Source organism: Propithecus coquereli, unplaced genomic scaffold (genome assembly GCF_000956105.1).
Source record: "Propithecus coquereli isolate 6110/MARCELLA unplaced genomic scaffold, Pcoq_1.0 Scaffold160, whole genome shotgun sequence".
NCBI lineage: Eukaryota > Metazoa > Chordata > Mammalia > Primates > Indriidae > Propithecus > Propithecus coquereli.
This window is the reverse complement of record NW_012140525.1, coordinates 2,093,147-2,106,225: the sequence shown is the minus strand read 5'-3', so window position 1 is coordinate 2,106,225 and position 13,079 is coordinate 2,093,147. Positions and strand designations below refer to the sequence as shown.

The 13,079-nt window shown below is 35.0% G+C and overlaps 2 protein-coding genes across 2 annotated transcripts in view; one reads left to right on the top strand and one right to left on the bottom strand.

Moving 5' to 3' along the window:
- GIN1 (gypsy retrotransposon integrase 1) overlaps positions 1–4,553 on the bottom strand; it is a 39,965-nt gene extending 35,412 nt beyond the window's left edge. Inside the window, exon 1 of the mRNA XM_012641062.1 lies at positions 4,487–4,553. The gene's annotated coding sequence lies outside the window, so the exon portion shown is untranslated. The remainder of the gene's footprint in view (positions 1–4,486) is intronic.
- Positions 4,554–11,906: 7,353 nt separating this feature from the next.
- The window catches only part of PPIP5K2 (diphosphoinositol pentakisphosphate kinase 2), a 91,684-nt gene continuing 90,511 nt past the window's right edge, over positions 11,907–13,079 (top strand). The window contains exon 1 of the mRNA XM_012641054.1: positions 11,907–12,058. Coding sequence (XP_012496508.1) covers positions 11,945–12,058 — 114 coding nt within the window. The 5' untranslated portion in view covers positions 11,907–11,944. The remainder of the gene's footprint in view (positions 12,059–13,079) is intronic.

Sequence of the window (13,079 nt, the reverse complement as noted above, 5' to 3'; positions counted from 1 at the left end):
GCTAAAGATTGTTTTGTTTTCAAGAAGGGAATAATCAAGAAAGTTTAATGCTAATGGGAGGGCTTCTAGAAAGACCACTGGAAACAGAGGAGAAAAAAATTACATGATTGTACAATGTTCTTAAGAGGGCAGTAGGGAATGACATCAAATTAACAAATGGATTAATTTTGTGATCGCTTCCAATAAGATATCACAGTGAACATAACAATGGAAGTAAATTATTTCTTTCTGAAATACTATTTAAAAATTCCCATATACTTCTGTCTAGATTAGAATGTAGAAAGCTGGAAAGAGACACTCTCAACCTAACAATGAGAAACAGCTAAACAAACTCATTAAGATGCCAATTTTCCACAAATTTATCTATAGAGTCAATGCAATCCCAATCAGAAATCCACAATCTCTTTTGTAGAAACTAACACACTGATCCTAAAATTAATATGGAAAACCAAAGGATTTAGAATAGTTAAAACAACTCTGAAAAATGAACATAGTTGAAGAATTTCACACTATCCGATTTCAGGACTTCCACTAATGCTATGGTAATCAAGACTGTGTGGTGCTGGCAAAATGAGAGCCATAGATCTATGAACAGAAGAGAGTATCCAGAAACAGCCACTCAGATATGGTAAATTGATTTTCAGCGAAGGTGCCAGGGTAATTCAATGAAGAAAGAATAATCTTTTCAACAAATGCTGTAACAATTGGACATCCATATGAAAAAAGAAGAACTTCAACTCACACCTCACTATATGTAAAAATTAAATTATGATGGGTCCCAGACCTAAATGTAAAACGTAAAACTATACAACTTCTAGAAAACAACAACAAAAAATCTTTGTGAGCTTAGGTTAGGCAACAACTTCCTAGATAGCAAACAAAAAACACCAATTCATAAAGAAAAAATTAAAACTTTTATTCTTTTAAAGATATTGTTAAAAAAATAAGAGAAATCACAGCTGGTAGAAAATATTTACCATACATATTCAAGATAAAGGACTTGTATGTAGAATTTATAAAGAACTCTCAAAGTTTAACAAGAAAACAACCCAATTTTAAATATGGCAAAAGATTTGAACAGACACTTCATCAAAGAAGAGATGGTTAACAAATAAACACATGAAAAAATGCTCAACATTATTTGAATAGAAAAATGAAAATTAAAACCATAGTAAGATACCACTACACAAACAATGACGACAACACCACAAAATAAAACAAAACCTAGCAATACTAAGTACTACCAAAGATGCAGAGCACTGCCAGTGAGAATATAAAGTGGTGTAAACATGTTGGAAAATAGTTTGGTAATTTCTTGTTAAATATAAATTTACCATATGGTGCAGCAACACCAATCCTAGGTATTAATCCAAGAGAAATGAAAATATGTCCACCCAAAAATCTGTATGTGAATGTTTCTAGAAGCGTTAGTGTCATCAGCCAAAACCTGAAAACAATCCAAAGGTTCATCAATTGGTGAATGGATAAACAAAGCATAGTCAATCCACACAGTGGAATACCATTTAGCATTGATAAGGAACTACAAATACACCTAACGATATGGGTGAATCTCAAAATCATTATACTAAGTGAAAGAAGCCCAACATGAAATGCTACATACTATATACTTCTACTATATGGCATCTTGAAAAGCCAACAGTATAGAAAGAGGAAACAATTTTCAAGAAATTTTTAAAAATACAGTCATGAACTCCAGGGATGTTTCAGTTAAGGAAGGACTGCACATATGATGGTGGTCCCATAATATGATAATGGAGCATATACAAAAATCTGATATATGGCAGTTGATATTAGCATTGCAGATCAAGTAGGAGAAATGACTGGGAGAAATGATTGATACTCAGTAATGGTACTGAGACATTTCGTTTTCCACATTAGAAAAAAAAAAAAAATATATATATATATACACACACACACCATCCAGGTTTGTGTAAGTACATTCTATGATGTTCACACAATGCTGAAACCACCTAAGGATGCATTTCTCAGAACTTATGCCATTGTTAAGTGACTAATGACTATAATTACAAACATTTAAACAGTACTTTACTATGATGATCCTCACAATACTCTGTGAAGTATTAGTTTTATATCCATTTTATAGATAAGAAAAATGAGAGATTCACAGATTGTCCAGTTTACTCAAGGCAACACAGTGAGTGCATAGGCTGACATCTGAACCTTGGTGTCTCTTGCTTCAAATTTCTTGTTTTTTTCCTGCCTGCTGTACTAATAACTCAATTACTTGTTATCTTTAGCTTTTATAAAACTCGATTCGGGTCTCTGTTAGACAAGTTATAAAGTGATTACTGTAATAGGTAATTTAGATTATAAATAAGGAATAGAAAGGTCTTATTAATTTTTTTATGTTTACATTATTTAACATAGTGTTTGGAACACAGTGGGCTTCAACTATTTGTGACTGAAGAAAGAATTACCTGCATTTCCTGATAGGAGAGGTAAGACTAATTAAAAAAAAATAGCAAATGTTCCAATGGTTACTTATTTCACTTCGGAAAACATTATGCTCCACTTTCACATAATATGAACTACAAGTAGGGTGTGTCTAAGAAGATAGAGACTTTCGGAGTCAGAATTTCAGGCATGTAAAATGTACCTAAGCCTCAGTATTCAAGTTTGCAAAAAGGACATAATTATCTACCCCATCTTTTTCACAAGTATGAGGATCAATGAGATAATGGATTTGAAAAGTCCTTTGCAAATACTAAAGCAATACATAATTATTGTTATATTTAAGTTTTAACATCATCCATGTCAAGCTGTTTAAAGTAACAGAGTTTTTTCTTTTCTCAAAATATTTATCTACATGGAAAAAGAGTTTAAAATCTCTTTTCTTTCATTAATAGTGATTATGCTTTATAGCAATGTTTATTCATGTTTTAATGCTAACAAGAAAACCCAGAAGACTCAGGTGTTGCATACTTGGTTCTGAAGGTTGAGATGCTAAGAAGAAATGGAAAACGCCTAAGAAAGAAAAATCAGTTTACAAAATGCGTAGCCTTTGAAGTAGTTAAAAGTTTTGTTGCTAATATTTGGTATTTATATACAGAAATAATTTAAAAGAACCAATATTTTTTTCAAAGCCTATTCACAACTTGGTCCCTAGAAACAGTCCATTTCAGAAATAGTTAATATGAGAAAATGGTTTTAAGCTGTATTAATAATATTCAGTACAAATATCTTCCTATACTCAAAGATTATTAAAGGTATCATTTACAAGGGAGAATTAAGTGGTTTGAAAAAATAGTACTTTAGGTCTTCCTTGGATATGTTTATATATTCAAGAATTTTTATTAAAATAATTACTTGTGTATTTAAACATGTAGGAATAAGAGAAAGTAGTGAAGGTGGCTGATTACAACTTCTAGTTTTGCAAGAGGAATGTCAGGGTCACAACTGGTTGAACTTTTTACACTATGTCCCTTGCATGACATCAAATAAAATTAACAAATACCTATTGCTTAATTCCTTTGATAATTTTATGTTTATGTCCAATAACGGCAGTTAGATATACTTTAAATAAAATTAGGATTTAACTATGTTTCACCAAGGGTAAAAACCATCAAGGCTACCAAGTTAACCTTTAAAGGGTTATAATATGCATGTGTTCCAACTTAAAATCTATACTATTTCAATAAACACATTAATTTGGGATGAAAATTATGACTTTTATACTATTTTAATCTTCAAAAAAATGAAAACCCACAATTTTATGCAACGTCAAGGACTGGGAAATCTAAATACACCAGACACTTCTCTATAATATGCTTCACTTCAGCGTACAAATTCATTTTTTAAAAAATGCCTTCATCTTCATATGCACATACATGAAGCTACATGAGATAAATAAATTTCCTTTTAAAAAGTATTTTGGTTAGGAAATGCCCATTTAAGGAAAATTCACACAAAGTGTACATTTTTCCTTTAAAACTACTGACATTCCCGCTTTAGCTCGTGTTTTTCCTCGCCACGGATTTTAATTTTGGGGCAAAATTTCAGATTAAATGACAACTATGATAAAGTAACGGGGAGAATTCTTTAGTGAGCCAAGTACTGCACTAGTCTTTACTCAAGCGCTCCGAGTTTCAAACGCTACCTTAACCGTCAGGGAGCACTTCCAAAGAGTTTCGACGGCTCATTAACTGATTCTTAAGACAAGGTCCAGCTAAATTTAGCATAAGCAGAAAAATGACCATTAAGTAAAACTCGATTACACTGAGTAGGCGCCTCCCCAGGCCCAACAACATCACTCGCTTTCTGCTCTGCTCGAACGGGACGTCGCAAAGGCCCTCCCGCCCCAAGGGCGCCTGCGCAATATCTACACAGAATCAATTAAACCCTTCCTTAAGTCATGAAAGGCGAATGGTTTTGAAATTACTGTCAGATTACGCCTCAGTTTAAAAAAACAGTAGGTATGACAAGACACACCAGAACGACCACTCACCAAGGTGGTCCTAAATTCAAACGACAGGATTTAAGGGTCTTCTCGCAATTTATCTCGTGCCGCCGGAAGCGGAACTACCCGTGTCGTTAAGACGGTAGTCCGTGGAACCTTGGTCAGGAAAAGTTAGGCCGGATCGTTTGGCTCTTGCCGGAAATCGTTCCGCCCGGTGAGGTTTCGGCGTAAGACCCGATTAGGGCGGGGAAGAGGCGTGGCGGATGTTGGTAAGGTGTAGTAGCGCCTGAGGTATCTCTATGTGGCCCCCCTCAGCTGCTACTGAAGGAAGAAACCTACGTCCACGCCTACAGCTGAAGTCTCTTGACGAACACCTCACGCCTGCCCGCTCCCGCGGATTAAAAAAGAAAACCTAGACCTGCATGGGCTCGGCCATCTCCAGCAGCTCGCGTGACGACCGCAGTCGTGGCAGGTGAGGGCCCCGAGACCGAAGGAGAACCGGAGATGCGCAACCTGATTCCCGGGGGTTGCGGCCGCTGCTGGTCAGTTGCTTTGTCTCTGCGGAATCTACACACGTGCTCCTACGAGGGGCACGTGCCAGAGCGTGGGCGTGGAGTGACTGTACAGCCCTGAGGGTCCTTTTGCCTCTTTGTATCTCCTCTTTCCCCAGTGCCTCCCCTTTTCATTTCTTGGGTTTGAGACGCCAAAAATTGCAGCGCGGCTAAAAGGGAGCTGCTGAGCTTCTACCCCACTCTGCGGCTGGCTCCACGAAAGTGGGCAGCCTCGAGTTCGGGGACTGCTGTGAGTAGAGGTGGATATTTTTATTTTCATTCCTCAGTCCTTATTCCTCTCCTTGTCGCTTCCACACCCACTTTAAAAGAACAAAAGCCTCGTGCGTTGAAGCCTTCCATGGCACGAACCGAGGCTGCGAGTCACTCTGGCACCCCATCAGTTGGAGGGTGTTGCATCCTCCTGCGCTTTAAGGGAGAAGGGTTGAGGTGGTGACCATTGGATCTCATTCACGAGGTCCTTGATGACTTCTTGGAAGTTTACGACTCTTGAAGTCCTGTGGCTAATAGTTGTCTAGTTTTAGCGTGCTGGAAGGCTTAACTGTGGGAGTAGAAAGCATGGCTGACTTTAGCACCTAGCATCCTCGCTCTACACCCAGACAAAATTTTATTTTGCTATTATAAATTCTTTAATGAAGTATGTATTTTTTTGTTGTTTCAGGCAGATAAAATAATGACAGTTGCCATTAACTGAGTCTTATGTGTACCAAGTGCTTTACTTATTTTCTTATTCACTCTTCTCATTTCCATGAAGTATGTATTTAAATTATTATCCCTATTTTAAAGACTTAGAAATTGAGGCTTAGAGAGGTCAGGTAATATGGTTTAGTAAACTTTTGCTACAAGTAAGCATTTGAGTCTATTAGCAACCAGCTCTGACTCCAAATCTGTATTCTATTGTCCTTCCATTGTTCTGCTTCACTTCCACTTTCTTAACTGACATTTTCAGTGGTTGAAAGTATTCTTTTAAAAATTTTGGTGTACCTGTTTATGTATCTAACAAGAAGTAGACAGGATCTTTGCCTTTATAGAGCATTGTGATGCCAAATTAAATAGTTCAGAACCCAAAATACTATATTTATTGCAGCACAAGTTTATTTAAAGCAAGTGATTAAACTGACCTGCTGAAGGTTCAGAGTTATACAATCAAAGCTTGCTGTTTAAATTTTAAATTTGTATGTCTTGCACGGTGAGAGTATTAAATTGAACAATTGGTAGAACTTTTATTGAGCACTCAAATAAGTGATATGCACCAGGTTAAGTATGGGAATATATAGATGAGGTCCTTGATCTCCAAAAGCTCCCATGCAACTACATATAGATAATGTTGTGGAACTATTAATTTTCTTAGGTAGAAATAGTATTGTGGTTATGTAGGAAGATGTCCTTTAAAGAGGTGCATACTAAAGTATTTAGAGATGAAAGTGACACCTACAACTTTCAAATGGCACAGCAAATATATATGTGTGTATATAAAGAAAGTAAATATGGCAAAATGTTGGCAGTTGTCTATTCTAATGGTGTGTATATATGGGTGTTCAGTGAACTATTTTTTCAATTTTTCTGAATGTTTGAAACTTTTCATAATAAAAAGTTGGGGAGGAAAAAACCAAATCTGATAGAAACATAAACATAGATCTAAAATGCTGTGGAGTATAGAGGATAGATAGGAGAGGGTTTTGATGTGTACTTAGGGCATGATAGTTGTCAGGAAAGCATTCATCGAAGACCCTCCAGTTGGTTATTGAAGGGGGAATAGAAACTTCAAGGAGAGCAATGAATTCCAGGCAGAAGGAAATGGAGGCTCAGCAAAAAGGTGTTGTATGAATGTTTGAGAAGGAAAAAAAAAAAATCAATGTGAAGGTTGTATGGAACTTAGAATGGGGTTTTTGTGTGTGTGTGTGTGTGTGTGTGTGTGTGTGTGTAATCTTACAAATGATACTTGGTTGCCTTTGCCAGCCTGCAGAAGCCTATGTAATACCCTATTAAAGTGTCTGTACTATTGATGCCCCAGAACTGAGTCACCATTTATGACAGTGTTTCCACTGGAAAATGCTTTGGTATTTCAGGAAAACTGGTTATGTGCTGCTGAGCAGCAGGAGCTCCCATTTCCTCTGATTTGGGGAGTAGAAATTTATTATTAGTTCATAGTTGGGCTCCTGAGGGAACCTATGGGAAGGACTGCCATTATGGCTTGGAAAGATTTTTAAGTTTAGGTAAAACGGGGCTCTGAATACTATGTGGGACTGATGGATGATCCAACGTGTTATTTTGAGGACTAGGTAGCTCTAGCCAGGGCCAGTAAAGGTATGAAAGAGATGACTGTTTATCCCAGATAGTAGTGTTCCTGATAGTTTCAAGTAGTGTGGTAAGACTGGAAAAGATATAAAGAGGTCTCCAACAACAGCAGTGGCAAAGAGGAGTTTCTGTGGCTTCATTAGGTGGAAGGTAAGTAGATACATTCTAAATTGAGTTGTTTATATTTGTTCCTTACCAATTAAATTTAATCAGAAATCTCTGTCGTAATTATAACAACAGTTAACAAAATATATTATATAAACAGCTGACATTTACTGACTGCTTAATATGTGCTAGTTGTTATGACATCTGTATTGTCATTTAACCTTTAAAACAATATATTAGATTTATAATCCCATTTTACAGATGATGGCTAGAGAGTTTCAATAACTTTATTAAGGATAGCTGAGCAACTTTCAGGAAAAGCTTTCAAACTCAGTGTTGTCAGAGCCTAGAGCAGTTCTCACAGTGTGGTTCTAAGACCAGCAGCATCACCATCACGTTTGAACTTTTAGAAAGGCAAAGTATTGGCCCCCATACCCAGATTTTTAGTTTAATAGTTTAATAAGCCAGCCAGGTGGTTCTGATGCATGCTAAAGTCTGAGAGCCACTGTTCTAAGTGTGGGTACTTTCAGTAGCGTGATACTCATTTCAGATTTAGAAATCAGGTTTAAGTAATGTTGGTCTTTTGTACATATTTGAAGAGATTCCCAAACCTGGCTGCTCATCCATTTGTTAAAATATAATTTCTCTAGTTAAGGATTACTGGTTAAGAAAATCCCGGTGGGCCCAGTAACTTGTGTTTTTATAAATGTACCAGATAATTCTGATGTAACCAGTCCATTTTGGGACCACTGCTATAAAAGGAATTTTAAAAATAAAGGTTCAACTCTGATATTTGAATAATACATGTATATTTAAGCCCAGACAGTTAACATATTTTGGAATTCATGACTGAGCATTGATCAAAATGCTGAATAATGTGGAAATGCTATCTGTATAAACTATATCTGGTTCAATTATCAGGGTTTCAAGTGAAGTAACAAGCCATTTAGAATGTCCTGAATCTCCTATAATGCTCATAAAATTTCATCTTCTACCACAATATATATGCCACTTGGGTAAGAGAAAGTATTCAAATTTATTCCGTGTTTCTAGTTTTCCAAGCATTTACTAGTTATTTGTAATGCTGTCAAAAGGATTGTGGAGTCCTAATTTTTGCTTAGTAAGCATAGTGGCCTTTGGTTTAAACAGATGTGGATTGAGTTCCATTTGCAACCCTTATTGACTATGTCATTATAAAAGAGGATCTTGGGGCACAAGCAATTTTAGTACATTATGTTTTATTTAATCCTTACAACAAGCTGTGAGATAGGTACAATTTACAGATGAGGAAAGTGTGGCCCTGAGAGGTTAATTCACTTGCTGAAGGTCAGATAGCTGTTGCAGTCAAGATTCAAACCCAGGGATTTTGGCTCCTGAATCCATGCTCTCAACCACTAGCCTGTTTAGCTCTCTTATGATATTTGTAAGTCTCTCTCATATAATTAGAATGGAATAACAGAAAAAAAGAAAGCTTTCCTGGACCTTATGTCCTTCCAAGACCCAATTCCTCTGCCCACCTTTATAAAAAAAAGCCTTCAAAAGAATTGTCTGTGTAGCCTATTTCTACTTCCTCTCCTCCCATTTTCTTAAATGCAATCCAGTCACACTTAATAAAATTGATAATCGTTATCATGGCTTCTCAGTCCTCTATCAGAGAGGTCTTTCTAACATATATTTGTTGATTTATCTATTGCCTCTCTCCAAATGAATGAATGAGACATGATTTCAGACCTAAGCTCATAATTAAATGAAAGACACATGTCTGTGTCCTTCAAGCAGCATTAAAGACTGAAACAGAATTTGAGTAAGTAAACAAGAGGAGACAAATCAGTCATTAATTCATACTCTTGGAAAAAAAAATCTATGGGATACACACTCCCCCCCCCCAAAAGTTTATTTCTACTTATATACATGTTATATAAAGTATCTCAAAAATGTGGGAGAATATATATTGAAAAGACTAGTAGGAAATACAGTCCAGTAGTTCTACACTCAAGAACTACAACCATTAATTATTCCTCTGGGTCATGGGATTATTAACTGATTTTTAAAATTTCATTTTTATGCATTCCAGACTTTTCACAATGAATACTCTAAAATTAGAAAGTTTTTAAAAATTAATTTTCAGCTTTGCCTCTAAAACAGAATTGTTTTCACTTTTGTTAGAACACCTAAACTAGAAGGAAGTACAATTTAAAAATAATGCCATAAAGTGTGTGTATACACACATACGTACATATATATGTAAGTATATACCCATATATGTGCATACGTGCTAGATCTAGCATTTCCCATCTTTGCCATTCTGAAGTGGATAGTGAGACATTTATTATATTATTGCATATTTGTATTATCTGTTTTATCGGTTTACTTATCACACTGAAACAGGAAATGATAATTTACTTGGCTGTCTTCCTTCTGTACTAAAAGCTCCTTAAGGAAAAGGGTCATGTTTCCTTTGACTTTTATATTGCCAGCACCTAATACTGTGCCTTCTATAATAGGTGAATAGTATTAAATAAATATATTAATTTCATCAAATGAGCAGTATTTATTCTTTTAGATTTGCCTGTCATGTTAGTAGGGAGTTTATTTTATAGGACTGCTTACAGAGATTAAGGCTTATTGAGTGTTTAACATATGCCATGCACCTATGCTACCTCACTTAGTCTTCACAGAGTTTCAGGGTGTTTACTAAACCCCCTTTTTTATAGATGAAGAAACAGGCTCAGAGAAACTACCATAAATCACTAGCTTAATCACAAATTAAAACAGGTATGTCTGACTTCAAAACACATGTTCTTTTCATTGTTAAAATAGTTGAGCTGTTTTTAGATGAGAAGATTAAAAAAGTAAAAAGAAACCAAAAGATGTTTGCCATCTGATATAAAACAGGTATGTCTGACTTCAAAACACATGTTCTTTTCATTGTTAAAATAGTTGAGCTGTCTTTAGATGAGAAGATTAAAAAAGTAAAAAGAAACCAAAAGATGTTTGCCATCTGATATAAAACAGAATTGAGATCAACTTATCCACCACTGTCAAGTTTAATAGCTATTGGAAACTTTCTCTTTTTCAGCAAACATTTTTTAATGTTAAGCAACACAGAAGAGGAACAAAAAACATTGATTTATTAAGTAAATTATTTCTGATTTCATTTTTTAATCACAAATTGTTTTAAATTTTGTAACACTAATTTAAAGATGGATAAAATCAAGACTGAGTAAACTGATACTAGCATTGATAAAATCAAGACTGACTGAGTAAACTGGTATTATAGTATGGAGCCACCAGTTAAAGAGGAATTAGATCTTTAGGAATAGAACTTTTGGAGTTAGGCTTTTAACTGTGTCTAGTATATTGTTCAACTCTTCTTAAGAATACTTGAGCAAGTAATTTCTTATATTACCAGTGATCAGATGAAACATTTGTTATGTAGTTTCATGTTGGTATATAATTAATTTTAATGTGATCAGGGAACAAGTACATGTAAATAAGTTTGGTAAGGAATATTTTGAGATTATATTACTCTTATATGATAGTTATTTAAGTTAGTTATGATCCATGTTCATGGATCCCTGGTTATGTGGAAGGGTTTGAACATCAGTCACATAAAATAGCTTGCAGAGTTTAGTGCACATGTACTTTTTTGGGGGGTGGGGGAGAAGATCTGTAGATTTTATTAGATTTGCTGAAGAGTTTTTGACTTCTACAAGGTTAAGAGCTGCTGTTAGAATGAAATCTTGTTTTGACTCTAATCTTTTTTTATGTATGAGACCAGAATGCAGAATGGTTACATTCTCTAAAATACCTGTTTGCAAACTGAACTTTTACAAGTTAATTTAATGTAATTTCAGATTAGTGTTTAATTGTCAGTGGTTTTTAAACCCGTATCACATTTTTTTGTTCTTTTCTATTGCATTCAGATATTTTTGAACTATGTGCTGAAGGATTTAACTTTCAGTGTAATTTTGTTATAATTTGAACAATTTTCTCAGTTTTTAAAAATATTTTTGGACTTGGGTAATTTAGTGTGTAGTCTTTTTATTTCATATCAGTTTGTCAAATTGTCAAGACGTATATTACTGAATATTAGAGTCTTAATTTTTATGGGAGAAAATACATTTTCATTTTGACATTATACATCATGTTATTGGTGCCAATTTTACAAGTGTCATTTAAAATACTTTTACATGAATGTTTTTGAAGTACACTCTCCAAAATTAATTTTTTCATTGCATTTTAGGTAAAAAGATTGCCGTATCAACTCAGGAAAGCAGTAGCCTCCCTGTCTTTGTATTTTAAACTGCAGCAACAACTTTGATATCAACAATGAAGCAATGATACCTGAGAACAAAAGAGCATTTGCCAATGAACTGTCATCACAATTTCAAGTGATTGTATAAACAGAAACAAGCTGTAACAGACCTATGTGTCCACTAGTATAGGTAGAATGCTTTTGTCTGATGAAATTTATTTAGAAGCAGTTTTCATAGATATTATTTAAATTATATCTATATCAAATGAAATAAAAATGAGCGAGGCCCCCAGATTCTTTGTTGGGCCTGAAGATACAGAAATAAACCCTGGAAATTATCGACATTTCTTCCATCATGCAGATGAAGATGATGATGAGGATGATGAGTCTGTAAGTTTCTTTGGTGAAACAAAACCAATACAGTATAGGCTTTTTACTAATCGCTGTCAATGTGAATTAATCTTAAATGAAGATTTTTTTTCACATGCAAATTTATTGGAGATATTTTTAGACTGAGAAAGTATATTTTGTTTCACGAGTGATATTGTGGAATCTGTGGTGAATTAAGAAATATAGTTAGGGGCCAAACTTCTAAATTGTTTAATGATGCCTGTTTTAGTTTCTTTCAGTGATATGCATAGCATAACTCAGGGTTAGGTAGAAAAAATGGCAGAGAGAAACAGAATAATCTGGGCCATAAATCAAAAAGGTTTCTTGCGTGTAGAAATACGTAACAAATACATCAAGATGAAGTAGAAAGAGGTACTAAAACAGGAGGACTATTTAACCAGATTTATTAAGTTTATCATGTTGCCAATACAAGTGCTGGTTGACCTAAAGATCCCTGTTTATTAACTATTCAGAAGTCTGCAAACTGAGTGGCTAGAAGCTACCTCAAGTATCTGTGTGTGTGTGTGTGTGTGTGTGTGTGTATGTGTATAAGTAAGTCTTATTCTCTTTTTGATGTATTATGATGTTATATGCATACTGGATCTTAAGAATGACACACATTTACTATGTCCATTTTGCTATACTTACATTAGACCAACATTTTTCTTACTCAACAGTGGTCTTTTTTTTTTTTTTTGCAAGTAGAGATTGGTTTACTCTGAGAACTGATTTAAAATATTTGTGTTTTTTTATATTTCAAATCGGAAAGAGAATTTGGTTTCCTAGTAGGAGATGCACAGCGCTGTACTTGCCCAGTCACTTTTATGCTTAATGGTTTTTTTTTTTTTTTTTTTTGCAAGTAGGCCTTGAAAACCAAGGTCTCCCATTTTATTGGTATCAGAATTACCTGGAAAGCTTGTTAGAAAAGCAAATCCCCAGAAGCCCCCCACCTCCAAGGTCCTGAGCAGCTGGAGGTACACAGTCATGTTGAGGGGGGAGGGGTAGAGAATGGATGGATTCT